This window comes from Buteo buteo, chromosome 1 (genome assembly GCF_964188355.1).
Source record: "Buteo buteo chromosome 1, bButBut1.hap1.1, whole genome shotgun sequence".
Taxonomy (NCBI): domain Eukaryota; kingdom Metazoa; phylum Chordata; class Aves; order Accipitriformes; family Accipitridae; genus Buteo; species Buteo buteo.
Window position 1 is genome coordinate 71,781,294 of NC_134171.1, and position 18,174 is coordinate 71,799,467.

The 18,174-nt window shown below is 38.2% G+C and overlaps 1 protein-coding gene across 2 annotated transcripts in view; it reads left to right on the plus strand.

Moving 5' to 3' along the window:
- TBC1D9 (TBC1 domain family member 9) overlaps positions 1 to 18,174 on the plus strand; it is a 54,608-nt gene that overhangs the window by 4,741 nt on the left and 31,693 nt on the right. For both annotated transcript variants that reach the window (XM_075035958.1, XM_075035966.1), the window contains exons 2-3: positions 11,066 to 11,176; positions 17,992 to 18,110. In XM_075035958.1, the coding sequence (XP_074892059.1) occupies positions 11,066 to 11,176; positions 17,992 to 18,110 (230 nt within the window). The remainder of the gene's footprint in view (positions 1 to 11,065; positions 11,177 to 17,991; positions 18,111 to 18,174) is intronic.

The window sequence follows — 18,174 nt, forward strand, 5'->3', positions numbered from 1 at the left end:
TCTTGCATCACTGCATTAATCTTCCAGGACAAGACCAGAAAATGCACTTTTCTGCTTTAAAAGTATTTGATGGTTGATGACCTTTCTCCGTAATGCAATTGTTTCATGCCTTGCACATAATGCCATGCCTGTATTTTGCTTCTGCGTGACCCTGACTCAAGAGTTTCATCTTCCTTTTGTTCACCAGCAGTGGAAAAAGTCTTCTCTTTCCTCTTATTATTTTTCTCAAAGGTGCGGATGTTCTTAACCCTCTCTCGGTACCTATTCTGCTTCCTGCTTGTCAGCTCCCTTCCCCAGGCAGCCTGGTAGTTTGGCCTGTATGAAATACTTCCTTCTCCAGAGGGATCCAGTGTGTTAGACGGCAACCTGCATCAGCTGAAGCAGAGGCATCTGGAGAGAATGTGAACCCAGATCTCTCTCATCATTTGGGCACTGTGCCCTGAATGACCATATTACTTTCATGGATGTAAAGATCTTGAACAGGTCATAAAGTTTATAAATAACTAAAAGGCTCATGGTTTTGGGTTCTTAAGTACATCTTGCATTCTGATGCAACAAATAGGTTAAAAAATGTCCCTAACTGCTTTCTGCCACAGTGTGGTAGTGCTTGCCAAACTCTTTTATTTGGAAACAATATTGCAAGGAATTAGTGCGACTAATAGTTGATGACAGAGCAATGTATTCACTTGCAGCTTATAGGAGGAGAGATTGAGGCTGTGGTACCTTTATCTTGTGACTGCTGTGCTTCTTTTGTGTGTGTGTGTGTGTGCTTTTGTGCGTAGAGATGAAATTCTGTGTAATTTTGTTTAAAATATTGTTGTAAGATCTCTTTGAATCCCAAGGCAAATAGATTGTTCTTAGTTTGCAAGAACTGGTTTTAGGAGTGAATTATTTTGCAGATAGGGTATTTTTGCTTACAGCTGGGACAGTGCATGTGTAAGAGATGCAGTGCGAGTTTGTAAGTCCATGAGATGTTGCCAAAGATAATTCAAATGCTTAAGCAGAAGAGAGCAGATGGAAATTTGCTGACTTCTGGTGATAAAAGAAATTGATGAAGTACTGTCTTTCTCCCCAGATATTTTTGCAGAAAGGGTTACCATGTAATTTTCACGTTGGAAAGGCAGAAGGGAGAGATTCTGAGCTCAGCTGGCTTATGCAAGCCTTCAATGTCAAATCTAATATGATTTTTAATACTGTGACAGTGTTCTAACAACACTTTTCTGCAGTCTTGCTGGACAACACAATTAGTAGCTCAAACTTGGAGGTAAGATTCTATCTTGCTTTCAACCTCTCAATTCAGAGGGTTGAGGAAGCTGTTTTTTGAAAACCTGTTTATATGTAAGCTTTAGAAAAGGTTTTGGCTGGTATATCATCTGCCTGACGAAAGGATGGTACATGCTTTAACAAACTTGACGCTTTCTGTCCTTGTTGACTCAAGCACTTAGGATTTTGCATGTCAAACTTGGTACATTTGAGTAGAAAGCATGTGCTTTCCGATACTTGAAATACAACATTTATCAAAATGTATGCAATTAGCATAACTGACGTGAGTGATCAGCCTATCCATCAGCTTTCCATGTTCATTTTGGCTCATGGGGTGGAAATTCATCTCTTCTACTCCGCTCTGTCATTTGGTGTTAGACCAAATCTGCTCTGATGCTGCTGAGCTTCTCATTAGGATCTGCTCTGTGTGTGCTTGCTTCTTCACACCAGTAGATTTCCACTTCAAGAGGACATGCAGATGTCTAGGGTTGAACTGCTGTTTGATTTTCCAGATTGACTCACCAGTCTTTCTGTTGAATTCCCAGATGCTTTCATGGGTGCTTAATTGGAAGGTGTCTCATTTCCTGCGTAATGCTTCTGTTGATCTCCGGTTCTTACTGGCAATGCACTGTTTGCACAGATACAGTGCCTGAGATGTTGCTTGGTGTAGCTCTTGTTTCTGTACTGTAAAGCTTCTTGGTCAAAGACTTTCTTTGATGATACTTCATCTTTTACACTTTGAATGACCCATCAAGGCCTCTGAGCTGTCATTTGCCATTTTTGCCTTCTGACATAATGTTATTGCTTGACACGGGGAATTCAAGGATGGCCTGGTATTTCTCCTGAGATCTCTGTTTGTGTGAAACCCTGTTGGCAATGTCACACAGGATCACAATATAGTAAGCCATAAATGTCTAGGCCTCTTAGTAATTTTCTCCATTATACTGGAGTTTGTATCACTTACAAGGTTTTTGGTATTACTCTCTGGTTCCACACTGAAGGGTATAGAAAAAGTAGCACTTCTTCACATCAGTTTCCATATTTCCATCACTCCACTGTCCAGTTATGCATCCTTGTAAGAATATATCATATTTCACAGAGGTTTGGGCTCTTGACAGTTTCCCTTAGTGTTCTGTAAAATTAAAAAAGGTTCCACAAGGTACACTGGTATACACTCTCAAATGCTTTTGAAAGTTAATTAAAACATACATATTCTCATATGATTGTTCTTCTTGTAAATATTTGGTATAGGCAGAATCCATTCAGCTTTCTCTGTTCTTCCCTAAGATTTGCGTCCTCTACTTTTTTTTTTTATCCTTCATAGTATCATAGTGTATGGCTTTTTCCTGTAATAGAGATTGTTGTTGCCACTGACTTTGCTAAAGTATGACGATACAAGGTGTATAAAAGGCTATAAGCATTTGACTGAAATCTTGCTTTTCTCTAGCTCTTTGATCATTAATCCTGCTTCTGATGTCTGATCAATGTTGATATTCAGTAATCTACATTTGCATTTTGCCTTTAAATCTGGTGCTGAGGTGGGCTTAGTTAGGTTCTGGAGGACTTCTTCAAAATCTTTCCATTTGTTTTCTTTTCAAAAGAAAGGCTGTATTTTCCCCTGATTTCTGATTATTTTTTTTTCTTTTTTCTGAAGTTTCCAGATAGGGGTGTGTGAATAACTATTACAGCAGCAGTCTTAGTTTCAGTTAGTAAGTTCTTAATGTCGTTTTGGTTCTTTCCTCACAGTCCTGTCTTGTGCTTCCCCTCTGTGTTTTCCAGTATTTTATTAGCCAGAGTTCTTGGGATTTTCTGTTCAGCATCATTCCTTTCCCTGGTAAAGTGCTTTGATAATTTATTGAAATCTGATCTATCTGCAGGTATTCAGTCAGAACAGTTAGAATTTGGACAATTTTTTTCTAAAACTGTCGCTTCTCTTCAGATTTAGCTTGTCTTTAACCATTCTGTGTTTCAACATGTTCCTTAGTTCAAGCTGAATTTACTGTGCATACTTCAGTTCTCAATTTGTATCATTGATTTTGTTGGCTAGATTCAGTTTACAATTGTTTTTCGTAGTTTAGTGGTGGCGGTTGTCAGTTTTGGTTTTGGTTTGGTTTTTTCAATTGCTCATACTTACTTGATTTGTTCTTTAATCTTATATAGTTTATCTAAATCTTATGTTTGTTGGTGCAGGTGTAGCTGATTTAAATTTTGTTCTTGGATGAAATCTGTTTAATTTGCTTATGATACTCTGAGAGAATGGGATGCTTGAAAAGAATTAGTTCTGAGTGATATTCAGTGACTTCCCCATTGTTTTGGTCAATTGTACTTGATCATGCTTTTCCTAAGTGTTTTTTTGGTTGGTTTTTTTTTTTTTTTTTTTTTCAAACTTAGAAGTAAATATTTATATCATACCTTGAAGGCATTTGTTAACTCCACCTGTATTCTTTTCACTGTTTCTCCATCATTTCGTATAGTCTGGTGTGACTGACAGGTGGTATAAAATTTATTTTCTTCAGGTGTGTGAGATTATTTGTTTGGGGTTTTGTCCAAATATCGATTTCCTCTGTGTTGTAAGCCTTCACGTACCTGTAACTGTCTAGCATGTCCTGTCAGTGCTCATCTCTCTACTCAGCCTTTTCCTACCTCTGCTAGGTTTTTGTTTCAGGTCAAGTCTAATGGGTTTGTTTCTGGGAACTTATTGTTTGGAGGTATTACTGTGTGAGTTTCTGTATCTGCAAACTGGGCCTCAGTGGAAATGAAAGCAATTCTTTTGCTCTGTGTGTGTGTGTGTGTGTATCCATATGTAGTGATAGATACACATTGTAACGCATGTTCTGGTTTCCTCTGTTGAAGAGAAAAATGGCAAAGTTTTACAACCCTAAAATATTTTAAATGTTGCTTAGTAGATGATACTGACAAATGTAGTTACATCTTACAGTGATTAGGGCCCTTCAGCTTAGCAAAGTTACGAAAAGTTCTAAAAGCTGAAAGTCTAAACCTAGTCAGATTTAGGTTCAATTTAAGATGCAGGTTTTTACAGGGATGGTCGTGAGTTGTTTGGACACTTTGACAAGTACTGTGGTAGGCGTTCAATTGCTGATTGATTTGAAATTAAGATATTTGGAAGATAATCTAATTTAATCACAACTGTTAAGCTTGAAGGGCAAATGAAATCTTTGTCCTTTGTTACTGCTTTATCCTGCAGTAGTCAAGCCAGATCATTACATTGGCCCTTCCTGAGCTTTTTTTTAAAGACTAGTGGTTAGGTTTTCAATCTTCTCTCATTTGTGTTCATCAGCCTGAAGACAGAAAAAGCAAATACTGTTTTTGCTGCTAGTCAGTAGGGTGACAGTACTTCCTCAAAGTCAGTTTCACTGAACTTGTTTGGAAACTTGTGTGCGAAGGAAATGGTGGCTGGGCAAATCGGTGCTCTATAAAACCGCATTGGTAGAAAGAGAGAGCAACAAAGGCAGGCACTGGGGGAGACTTAATAAATCTTAGGCCTTAAATTTCAGAGGAAGAATTTGTTTTTCTTGATACCACATTATATGCCCATATAAGCCAATGCTATATAACCCACATGGGAAGACAGTTATCATATAAGTATTTAGAGGTTATTCTGCTTCCATTTAGATGAATGAACACCTATAAAACAAAACTGTATAACCCTTCGTAAAGTTCCAAGGGTGGTGCTCACAATGAAGAGGTTATTTTCATACTTTTGTGGATGCCGTTACCAGGATTGGATATTTAACACTGTAATCATTTTTTGAGTGGTGTATAATATTCACTATTCATTTAGGGTCTCCCATGAAATGGAATCAAGTAGAATAGACCCTCCCCTTTAAAAGGATTTGTCTATAGTATTACCCATGGAGTTCACATTGTTGCTCTAGGTTGAGTTTTGACAGACAAGTAGTTGGATGACCTCATCCTATAATAACAAATGAGAGCGCTAATCACATAAACACATGGTCTGCCTTGAGAAAGAAGGGAAGAGTAATGATTCATTACAGTTACTAGGAAAAACAATAGCTTGTGCTGTATATTTTAGCTAAGTGTTGTTACAAGTTATTGTTTTTATAGTCCAGGAAGTAACACTTAAACTTTAGGAAGAGTTTATTCATTGTCCATGAAATCAATATAAAACTGAATGCTCAGGGTACAAATGTAACTTAAGCCAAGCCTATTGATTGAGGCTTTCTCAGAAATCAGCTGACATCTACAATCCAAATAGGTCCCTTGGATGTTTCAGGTTTATGACCAGAGCTCGTTATGTGTCCATCTTACTTTTAGTGGAAAGAGAAGGGGTCATCAGCACACTTTAAATATTGGGAACAGTTTAAGCAGTATGTGTTTCATTCAGTGTTGAAATGTCATGATGCCTGTTTTGAAAAATTCTCACTAATGACACATGTGACGTTGCAAGTTTTCCTAGTTGCGGTGTTGAGCTCACACACAAATAGGCTGCTGGCATCCATGGGACTATTTGAGTGGTAGCTCATGAGCATGACTCCAAGAGTCACAGTCTGACCTGTATTAAATCTTATCTCTTTCAGAGGACATACTTCTGTATTTGCTTTATGTGCTAAAAAGTTGTATGCTGTTTGTTTAGGCATTTTTAAGATAAAAATCTCTTAACAGAAGGTGTCTTGACAGACTGTCAGGCTGTAGATAATACTAGTGTAGAGCTTGGAGAAGGATGTGGCAGGGCAGGGCTCAGCTCTCAGGACCCAGGTGAATAACACATGCTTGCTGTTTGGCAAACTGGAGGAGGGGAGGGTGTCCCTGGGTGGTGGTATCAGGCACAACAGTGGCACCAACTGCAGAGTGAACTCCTTCCAGCTCTAGGCAAGGTTTGATGCAAGTTGCCTGTGACACTGAAGAATGGATTTATCACCAGGCACTGGTGTGTGCTGAAAGCACCTCGAGTCTGAGGACTGCATGGTTAAAGCTGGATGGGAAGTGTCACTGTCTGATATTGTCCCAAGCTTTCTGATAGTGTTTGCCGTGCAACAAAGCCGTGGCTGCTGGTAATTTTTAAGGTCGGAAGTGTCATTATTTATTATCATACATAAACAGTAAATAAATTGTCTTCTGTGTTTTAATAAGGTGCGCTAGAGGTAATATATAATCCAGGTCTTCACTCTTGAATATGTAATCCAGTGTAGTTTTTAGAACCTTCTGTATTTTAGCAGATAAAACACCACAGGCTCACAAACATAATCATAAGATTGCTGTCAGGGGGACTGTAGAAAGGTGATAAAGACTACTTGATCTTTGTGTGTGCTTTATTTAAATCAAAGCGTGACTTTTTGTGAAAGAGGGTTATTGTTTCTCAGTAAGAAAATCATTTTGTAATAGAAAAGATTGTTCATGCATAAGGTGCATAAACTTGCTTTCCCTTTAAAAACACCAGTAACTGGTGTTTTGCAAAGAAACTTGTAAGTTCTTATGAAAGATAAAAGAATAATCAGTAACGTTTCAAAAGAAAGAGAAGAAAGAGGGAGAAATATTCCTGCAGCAAAGATCTGTGCCAGGAATATACAAACGGCTGAAAACAGTGTGACTTATTACAGGTATTTGAGTCCATATACTCTAAAGTGTATGTGTTTTCAGTAGTAGTAACTTACAATATACCAAGTTGATTCTACTGCAGGTCATCCCTTGATTTCATTACCATTTGTGGGCCATTTGTAATCAGTCTGGACTGTAAGCCATCTGGCATGCTGATGTCCAAAGAGCAGAGTGCAGTGATGCTTGGAAGAGTCTTAACTGGCTGGATCAATTGGCTTAGTTTTCAAAGATGACCTACCTTTCTGGAAAATATCCTTTGGTCAGATAGAAATCATTTGGCTTAAAGGACGTCTGTGTTATGCAGGAGGTCAGGGTTCATGTGGTCATAATCAATCCCTTCTAGCAAAAAACAGTTTGAAAATGGGTTGCTAGTGTAAGGATACAAGTACAGTACATCATAATCTAATGCATGAATACACACTACTAATCTGTATACTTTCTGCAATGGTTATAGGCTTCTCCTCCAGCTTACCGCTAAATGTGAGGCACAGTGGTCAGATAAGTAAAATGTAGTACGATTTCTTCCTTCAGCGTAAATTGCATCAGGTAACTGAACCCCTTTCCAGTAATACCCTCTAGTGCATTGTATGTCCTTCCACTAACATGATTCAAGAGCAATTGCTTAGGCCTCCTAGCCAGTTGTGGCTTTGTAATCCCTGGTTTCAGATACTACATTTCACTGCTTTTCCTCTGCTAATACCTATATTTTACAGAAAAGAAAGAAAATATTGAACAATTTTCTGGACCTTTGCTTTAGAATTCAAGTTTGCAAAAGAGGAAGCTGACTTTTTCAATAAAGTTATATCCAAAAAAATGAAGGCATTATCCCTGCCTTTTTCCCTCCTGCCCCCATATATAAGTGTGGTTGCTCTAGACTTTTGGCATGTGTGTCTGATGGGACTGTTCCTCGATATAAAGTTACTTGTGCTTGAGTGCTTTCAGGATTGGGGCTGTCTTCAGTTAGCCAGGCACTAATCCCACAAACTTTAACACATGCTTTAAACCTTTGCTCATGAAAACTGCTCACTTGAACAAGGGCTTGCAGATTTAGTATTCTTACATTGGCAATTCCTTCCCTTATTTCACTATGTAGTCAGAAACCTGATGAAATAGTGGGAAAAAAATTTGCAATTCGTATAGTCACGTGATTTGATGCCTGGATAGTTCACTGGCTCTTGCCCAAGGACCTGTTTAAGGAATATGATTCTTTGTTGCCTGTTCTGTTTCTATAGAAACTTTCAGTTACTTACTTCTTAATCATGTCTCAAAAGGTGCTGTATGAAGAATTAATGAACAGTTTTAAAATAAATTGGGGTTGGGGGGGTGGTTTTTTAAATTTTATTATGATCACTTCATTTAGAAATTTCTCAGAGAGATTATCAGTTTGAACTGCTGTGGTTTCATTCTGGTTGCATCACATGTCTGCATTACAAAAAAACCCACACCAAACACCCAACCCCCAAAAAAGAATGCTGACCTACAATGCAAAATGGAACAGTTCCTAAAGGACAGCAATCAGGGGTAGTTGCATGATTGCAAGAGTAAATATTAATTGGCTTTAATGTATATAAGAACACATAAAATATTTTTAAAATATCACACATATTATCTATCAAAACAGCTATTTCATGATATGAGTAAAATTTTACTGATAAACCGTCTGTTGCAATTATCCTGGTAAGCTAGACTTTGAATTTCTCTGGGGTCTTCTGGAGTTCTGTAAATTTTCTTCCTTCCACCTCACTGCATGGATATTTCTACAACCTGTTTCCATTCCTGAAAAGGCAACGGGCAACTCCCACTTACTGCACCAGTGGAAAGTATTCTTCCTTTTCTTTTCCTTACCTACCTCCCATCTGTTGTTTCACTGCTGGCTAGTCTCGTTTGGTTTGGGTTGGTTTTATTGAATATTATTATATATTATTATTGTTGACTTTATTTCTTGAATACACTGCTCTATGTTACATTGTTTCTGTTTGGTGGGACACGAGGATGTTTCTCTCCTTTCTCCCATATGTCAGCAAGAAAGAGGTAGGATGGGAAGCTTCTCTTAGCTTTAAGTTGCTGCACAAATCAGTAGGTTTGTCCTCTCTCCCTGACCTTACCTGTGTATCCCAGTTTTTACATCTGCAGCGCCCTCCTAGAACTAGTGGCAGAATTTGTTGGCAGGACCACCCACACACCAACAGATTTGGAAATACAGCAGGAGGAAAGAAATAAGCATATTTTTAAAGATTACAGGGATTTAACAGTGTATCTGTACCTCAGAGAAGATCACATTTGGCCAGCGTACAACTTTATTTAGATATTACATCATGCCTACCTATTGCATATTTAGTTCTGTCAGTAGACATGTGACGCTGCAAAGCATGAAGAATCTTTGGCATAAGCACTTCAGTTGCAGCAAACCAAATTATTAATATAGTGTGGTGTCTGGCTTGGTCTGCACTCCAGTTGAGCAATACTCGAGCTCACTAGCAGCTTTAAATATTTGAGGATCTTTGCCCATGGTTGAAGCACACGTGTGCTTTCTGGACCAGGGCCATACTGGTTTTGTGAAGCTAGAATGGAGTGTATATTTAACAGAAGAAAAAGTTTAAAGGAACATTACAACCTAATTCAGCTTCCTGAGTTTGAATGCAGCCAAGGTGTATCGAAGATGGCTGGTGGAGGATTGATCAGAGATAGCTTGTCAGTGTACACCAGTAATCAAAATGCATGAAAGATAAGGGTTTAAGATGGCAATAGGAAAAACTAAAGCTAGTTAGACTGATGAACATTGGGATATTTTACATTAATATTTTGTGTTCGTATCCTATAATCAGCACATAGCTCTAACACTGTTTACTAATGACCTGATGTTGTGTTCAGACTTGTTTCTCATGTATTTCAGAATTCTTGGATTAAAAAGTGGTGGATATTAATGCATCGGGCCAGAAGTTATTACATTTGATCTGGCCTGTGAAGATCTGTACAAAACAAAATACAAATAAAAACCATAGAATGGGGAAATACAAAATCACTGATAAGTGGGGTATTTCCAGATATCAGTTTCAGTTTGGATTTAAGGGATCTACTAAGATGGAAAATGGGTAGTGGTTTTATATCTTTGTGATGCATAAAGCAAATCTGAAACAACAGCAGCAAGGGAAGCACTCTTCTACACCAGCCACAACAGTGCAGAAGGAGGAACTAATAAAACTATGACAGTAAAATGTGAAAACAGCCACTTGAAAGGAGAAGAGGAATTTAACAGGAGTGTTTTAAAATGTTTTTTTGATGCATGCGGGGTTTTTCAGCTGTTCAAAAAACCCCCCTGATTTCTACCCCAATAAGTATTTGCAGAAAAAAAAAAATCTTTGAAAGTTCATCCATCTGTTTTCAATATGCGAATTTGCTGAGAACTTCAACATGAGAATTTAAATCTGACGTCTCTTCAGGGACATGAAAATTCTTTGTGGAGGTGAAAAGGGGGAAAACTCTTACATCATCTAAAAATAAATAGGGCTTCTTGTGGGAAAGGTTTGGGGAGGCTAGAGTTTTGGGTTGTGTGTAATTTCTTATTAAAATAGGATCTAGAATTTGTGGAAATATAGTTAGGAATTATTGGTAGCATTTGGTATGCAACTGTTGATGGCCCACCCAGTAGCAAAGAATTTTCAAAGCTACTTCAGGAAAACAGTATTACTTTGTCTTTCATCAGTATCCTTTCAGCTGAAAAACAGCTTGACTGTTAGGCATTTTGATCCTTTCTACCCTAAAGAATCAGACCATTAAGTAGCATAATTATTTTTGCTGAGTTTTGAACCCTTCTGGGGTGTATTGTCTGGGGTCTTTTGTTGGTGTTGTGGTGGTGGTTTTTTTGTCATGTTTGTTTTGTTTTGTTTTCCCCAGGGCTCCAACAGTATATGAAACACAGGAAAGACCTAAATAACTTTTAAACATGGTTTATAAAACAGCTACCTTCTGCTTTGCTTCAATTCATCTGCCTTTATGCTAGGATTGATGTATGTTTAAAAGTTGAAGTCTTGTTGAAACTGAAGGTTTTTCCCAGTTGAGTCACTTTCCCTCTTTACAACATGAGACAAGTGTGGGGATGAATATATAGATCTGCATTTTGCTGTGGAGGGTGAAATGGAAAGGGGGTGGGGGGCTGCGGACACCCCTCTGGTGACATCTTGGATGATCCATCACTGTGTATTCATCAGAATTTCCTGTTCCATAGGTCTCCTTGTGGGTACTCTTGATGTTGTATTGGACTCCAGTGCCAGAGTGGCACCATATCGAATCCTCTACCAAGCACCAGACTCCTTGGTCTATTGGACTATTGCCTGTGGTAAGGACAAACCTACTGATGTGGATTTTTATTCTTCCTGGATACTGTGCCACATAACTAATAGAGCATCCTGCCTGCTGAGCACAGTCATTTCAGGACAAATAAATGGGTCAGGATGAAAACCTGCTCTAGTGGTTAAATTAAGAAGCTCTAGAGCTTCTAATATTCAGACCTTGAATGCCAGCATATGTGTGTGTTATGCACAATGACTGACTAAAACCAGAAACAGCCATGGAGCAGGGACAGAAGTGTCTGTTATTTCCCACCCTTCATTTCCCAAAGATGTTCGCAGACAAGCAGCCTAGTATCCATTCCTCCTCCTTGCATGTTCTTCTCCACACCCACAGCTCACTCCTACAGCACTTCTAAACTGCAGCATTCCTGGGTGATGGGGTATCTCTAAAGAGTATTGTAGGAGGACTACCTGGGTTATAGCCCCCAAATTACCCAGACAGGGCACCTGGCTTCTCTTGAAATGGAAACTGGGAAGATAGAGCAACCCAGCTCTCACCTGTGTACTGAATATTGGTATGGCATTTTCCTGGATAGTGAGCTCAGTCTCCTCCGGGATAAATACCATCTAGATCCCAGGGATGCCCACCTCCTGGATGTTTATTTCAGACAGTGTGTTGTCCTTCTAAATAGGATGTACTTAAAAATTCAGCAAGATGGTAGCTAGGTTAGAGTTAAATACGGAAGTGTATGTTCTTGCATAGATGCAACTACTCTTAAGAGTTTTGGTCTTTAAGGCTCAAACTTTGACAGATCTAACTGTAAGACTGCTTCTCCTGTCATTATAGTAGTGAAATCAATGAAGTTCATATTTTAGTACATTAAATAGGATTTTTGCATGCATTGGATCCTCTAAACACTAAATGCTTATTTCTGTGGTCAGGTACCTATTGCAAGTAGCATAAAGCAGTATGTAGTTAGTCTCTGGTTCTGTTTGCAGGCTCTGAAAATAGTGTCTGAAGCTGAATGCAGAACATCGAGGTTATATAGCTTTGATGGGCCAAGCTTGTAAGGTCAGATCCTCAGTTTGATAATATTGCTTTTCAGTCTTAGCAAATGGAAACTTCTGAATGCAACTCCTCTAGCTCTAGAGTTTCAAACACTGTTTTAGGGAGCAGCCAGAACTCTGTTCATTGCAAAGAAAATTGAGAAAGAGGGCAAATGAGAAGTGCATACATGCCTGTCATCTCTTTAACAGATTGGTAACTTCAAGCACCCCCTGTGCTGCCTGACATTCAAAAATATCAGTTAATGAAGCTGTAGACTACTTCTGACCTAACAGTGCCCTCTCATCTGTGCCCATTGTCCCAATAAAATTTGATGTTTAGATTATTTGGATGACTTTTCTTCCAGACAAATCCCCTCTTTTGGGAAGGGAAGAGGAGGAAGAATGGATGAAGGTTTGCCATATCTAATAATTTTAGCAGTTCAAAGCAGGCTCTATTCTTATGAGCATATGATTTGTGTGTCTGACAAAGGTGATATCAAAGCTGTGTCATGTTCTAAATCCAATAGGAAGTTTTTTGATAGCTTGTCTTAGCACAAGTATTCTTGCTACTTTTGATGGTATCAGACCTGAAAGAAGGCATCAGTTTTAAACAGCTGTTTTTCCCTCTACATCTATCAGTACCAACTCACTGAAGATTTAAAAATTCGTATGACATAATTTGCCTTTAGTGACAGCTAATAGTAAAAACAGATATTAATGAAATTGTTGATATTATTAAGGTCGTTTCCAAATCTTCATTTAACTGCTTGCTTTGTACTGTCACCTACTCTGCTGTGACTGTAAGTAATGGGACCTTGCATGTCAGCTTTCCATGGATCTCAGTCATGAGAAAAAAGGGTGAAAGTACTTGTCATTATGTTTATTTACACTATTTGTGCACAAGGAGAGGTAGTTGCAAGTGGACATACAATCCCTTCTTCCCTTCATCCAAATGTTAGTGCTCAGCAATTAGTAAGCACCTCTGTCCCATAAACTTGAAAGGGAGCAACTGAGGGCACAAATTTTCTTGTTCTTTGCAGACTCCCTTCCAAAGAAAATAACATATTGCAAAGCTCTCAACAAAATAATGTTTCTTCAAATACATTCGTACTGTGCATATATTCGGAAATGAGTTTTTAAGACTTTGGAAATAGGCCATGTGACTTTTCCTTAAGTGCATTTGCAGGTTTTTTGCATGACACCTCTAGATAATTACTATAATTTTATACCTACAATGTGTGTCCCCAGATAACCAGGGGCATAAAATTGAAGGCAGATGAGTTACGGCCCCAGAATAAACAAATGTACCATACATATAGAAATTTATGCTGCTGCTGAACTGTGAGGGTTTTGTTTCTCTTCTGTGACAGATATTGCAGGGTTTATGTAGAAATACGGTATTCTGTTTACATTTAAGCTAGTTTCAATAAACATGCTTTTCAGTTATGAATCTTAACCCTAGTTGGAATTGCTAAAGTAGTCAATGTATATATATATATAGCTGTACTTCCATTTTGTGGAGTGTTTCTTGAATTTTTAGTCTCCTAGTATCTAGCTCATTGATTGGCTTAGTTATTTTTGTTAAATTATAAGACTGCACTAGCTTAGTCTTGTCACCTGTGGGGAAGTGTGGCTCTTACAAGGAGGTAAAATTTTACAGAGAGCAAATTATTTATCTATGCAACCTTGAAACTGAGCAGCCCAGTGTTGCCTAAGGCTCTGCACTGTGGTTATTCTATGAATTTGCAACTAAAGCAATTCTTCTGAATTGATCAAGGGTTGTTACCATTATACAGGTTACTAAGGGATTTGGCTGCATTTAACTATGCAACTCTCATTTGTCCTGCATTGTACAGCTGTCCTTCCCTGTTCCCTAGGGGTAGACTGCTGGTTATTTGGTACTTGTAATCTCTTATGTTTATAGGAATTTGTCATATTTTCCTCTGTCTTCTGTAAAGCAATAATCTCGATCTTCAGTAAGCAGCTATACAGAGTGACTGGAAGAAATTGGATTGTTTCCTGGTTCATTCATGCTGCATGACATTTGGTCTTGTTCTGTGCAAGACTATTCCGAGGGTAAAAAATAATCCAAGGGGTTTTATTAGCTCTGAAATGACTATTTAAGTTATGTTTAGACCCCAGATTTGCTTATAATTAATTTTGGATGTGAATTTTCTTGGGTATTAACTCTACTGATCTAGGCTGTATGAGAATGCTAGCTGGTAGATCTGAGGCTTTTTAGCTCTGTAAAGGAGGCTTGCTAACAGTACTTTCTCGTGCAGTGTTGTGTTGAAGATGTCACGGGTTAGAGTCCTGTCTATTGAACTATACTGGAAAGATGTTATTGGTAACTTTTCAAGAACAGTTTTAAGCATATTATTTTTGTAATGGTCTAGAAATCCAAAATATTGTACGTGATCAGCCTTGCATATTGTAAGAGTCCTTCTGTGTCCCTTGTCAGTGTCCTTCCCCAGTCTGCTAGTGCTCAATTTACGGGGAAAAATTATGGTATATGTGAACACTATCTGGAAATGAACAACTCTTTTTAGATCTTCTCCACCTATAAATTCAGTCATTCTTACTATGGCTTTGTGTTTTTCAGGTATAGGACCACTGCTGTAGGTTTTTTTGTGGTAACAGTAATTATATGCATTTCCATAGTAGTTTCTAAATCTGTATTTCACATGTGCAAAAAATGAGTTACAGATTATTTTAAAGCACCAACCTTGAAATTTTATTACATGCCTCGGAAAAGGTTTTCAAAAAAGCCCATGTGCTTTGGTTAACAAAGCTACAAGTTTTAGTTAAGAGTGCTGTTGAATTTACCAGCTGTAACTATTTTCTTCTCCCTTTCTGCACAAATTGAGGTTTTGCTAGTCCACTCCTGAACCTGCCATTAATGGCAAGAACAATTTTAGGCTCCCTGGAGTATTACAGCTTCTCTTGCAGTGCATTCTGTTAATGGCAGCAGTTCAGGTTGACTAACAAGCATCTCAGGTAGGTATCTACTTGGAAGAGTTGACTGGACATGACAGCCTCATCAGCTGTCTCAAGTTAAGCCATTCTTATTCCTGAGTCACCGACTGAAACAATACTGAGATTATACTTCTGAGTGTGTTTGAAAGCATATTTATATGACTTGTTAATTTTCTTCTCAGTCTTGAACTTGATCACATTCCCTCTGTACCTTCAGCTCTTGCCTTGGACAAACCAACCCAGATGCTAGAAGCCTAACCCTGACACCCAGAGATGTTCCCATGCTGTTGCTCCCCCCCACTTGCCAGGCAATTGCCCCTTCTCATCCTCTCTGCAGCAACATGTGTCCTTCCTCCATCCAGCTCTTCAGGTCTAGACCTCCCTTAGCTCTCCAACTTCTGTTTAACACACTTATTAGTTTCCTCCCTGAAGATTGACAAGAATAGCTCAGTCTGCCAGGGATGCTGGCCAACATTACACCATTTCAGCCATGGAGCATGCCATAAGCTGAACATACCGTTTAGAGGAGGGGAAGGAAGTGATTAATAGCCTAATGTATGCCTTGTAGCTATTTTCCCTTTTATTTCCTGCCAGTCTTGAGGGCTCTGTATTCCAGGGCTCTGCAGTGGTTTAACTGTTAAATGTTTTTTTTGCCTTCCCTGAGAGTTAGAGAGATTGCTTAATTTACCTAAAAGGCCAATGATGGCAAAATGGTGAATGCTTCTAATATGCTACTGGCAAGTCTTCATCTATCTTAGCAAAGTTAAAATAGACTTGTAGTTTAAAACATTGCAGCAAAAGTGGTTTTGTTGTTTTTTTTAATCCTGAGTGAACAAAGCAAAGAGAAAGATCTAGACTGTGATGATTAATTGATGAGAACTGGGTTGTGGGTTTTGGCCCAATTGCATGATCTGGTGTAAATGAGACTGGGAGAGTAAACAGTAAGATAGTGGAGACAAAAAGCAATGGAAACAGTAAGATGGGTTGTTACAGGTTGAGAATAATCAACCAAAGCTGTTTTATAAGAAGTGAAGAAAAATAATTGATGAACCGCAAACAGGAAGTAGAGAGCTTTAAGAAATAGTTCATCATGATAGCTTGTCTGCACTGCTTGTAACTGCTCTTCAAGAGATGAGTGATTTTTCTGATGACAGTCTAGGTTTTTTTATACATAGCTTATGTATTTCATCACTGCTTTTTACAGCAGTGTAAGAGCCAAGAAGAAATAAATTAGTCTTCAGACCACCTCCTGAGTTCCAGAAGGGTCTGGTTGCATCCAGTAGTTTTAAGGAGAAGTAGCAGTGGCGATCACTTGTGTTTCTGAAATGTTGGTTACTTATGCAGGCTGTTCTGCAACATGATTTATGTATCCCTACTACAACTAGAATTGTGAAATTCCCCTGGAAGTTGCACAGAATGTTGCATTCTGTTGCTTTCATTGGAGTTGTGTAAAGCTGTGATTGTATGCTGTAGAAATAATATTTTTACCCATCATTTGTTGCTGAACAACAAGGAAAATGATATTTTTGGTATGTATTCAAGATGGTTGCATTGGGTTCTTCTACAAACCATGTAAACACTTATGCAGAGACATGTGACAATTTGTGCCTGTAGTGAAGCTGAAGAAGTTATTAGCAACAGCTTGTTATAACTTAACCTCTTTTTAATGGTTGCTTCACATGAGCCCCTTCACTTTGTTGGGTTCTGTAGGCATTAGTTAGGAGGTAGGTACATTTACTTGCTAGCTCTGAGGAAAATGAACCAAATCTGTGATTTGAACAAAAAGATTATATAGTATTGATGCTATTTCCTACCTGGATTGAGATACTTTTAATCAAGCTTCAGGTACAGATCTTGCTACGTGAACATGTAATGTTTGTTTTCTGAAACTACTTAAAAGTCCTGGTTTTGATGTAATTCCCTCAACATCCTTTTTTGGGGGAACAATTTTTTTGTGAGCGCTTGAATTTATTCTTCCTTCAGGGTGGGCACAGAGAGATCCTGAAAAGCACCAACAACTGTATTCTGCAAGATACTGAGAACGGGGTCAAAATAGAAGTTATACTTACTACAATCCATCTCAAGTAAAATAGAAGCAAAAATTTACACATATAAACTTTAGTTCATACAAGAAGCTTTTTCACCCACGTTCCATACTACTTTACAGGCTATATGTATGCTCATTCCTCAATATCAAAGATATCTCACTTGCCCCTTTTGGTCTCCTAAGCAAACTAGGGTCATCAATGTTTAGTTTATTCTTTCATCATTAAAAGTAAACCACCTCTGACAACCCTTTTTCCTAAAAAGACACAGCTTTCTTAGAGGTCTTTCAGCACTGTTCTTTTGAGGAAGAGACATTCTAATAGACTTTTCAGGAAAATTATCCTTTTTGGCTTTTACTCTTGAAATCTTATCATTGTTTCATAATTTATAGATTTATATAATGGTGAAAAATTAGGAATCAATGATAGAATATACAACTTGGGTTTTTTTGTCAGTTCCTGACAGGTGCAGGTAATACCTTTGCTAACTCTTTAATGTGACGTTGGGCAGCTTGGTGTTATTATTGTGGTAAGAATTCTAAATGTAGGGGTTTTTTCCTCATGATTCGGACATAAGTAGCTTGTGCTTCTCACAGAATAATCTTGAAGATTGCTACCTATATATTACGAAATTCAAGACCATGGGAGAAAATTTTGGAATTTCCAGGGACACAGCATCTGGTGAAATATTGCATCTCCAGTTACCGGCGAGTTTTATTAGAGTCTTTTGTTTATGATTATGACATTGGTGAATTATTTATTTTGTGACTTCTTGGGGTTTGTTTTATATACAGGTTGCTCAAGGAAGGAAATCACTGAACACTGGGAATGGCTTGAACAGAATTTGTTGCAAACTCTTTCAATCTTTGAAAATGAGAATGACATAAATACATTTGTCAGAGGAAAAATACAGGTAGTTAAATATATTATTATAATTGTTGTTAATGGTAAATGTGACTGTGGAAGGAGAACTGACA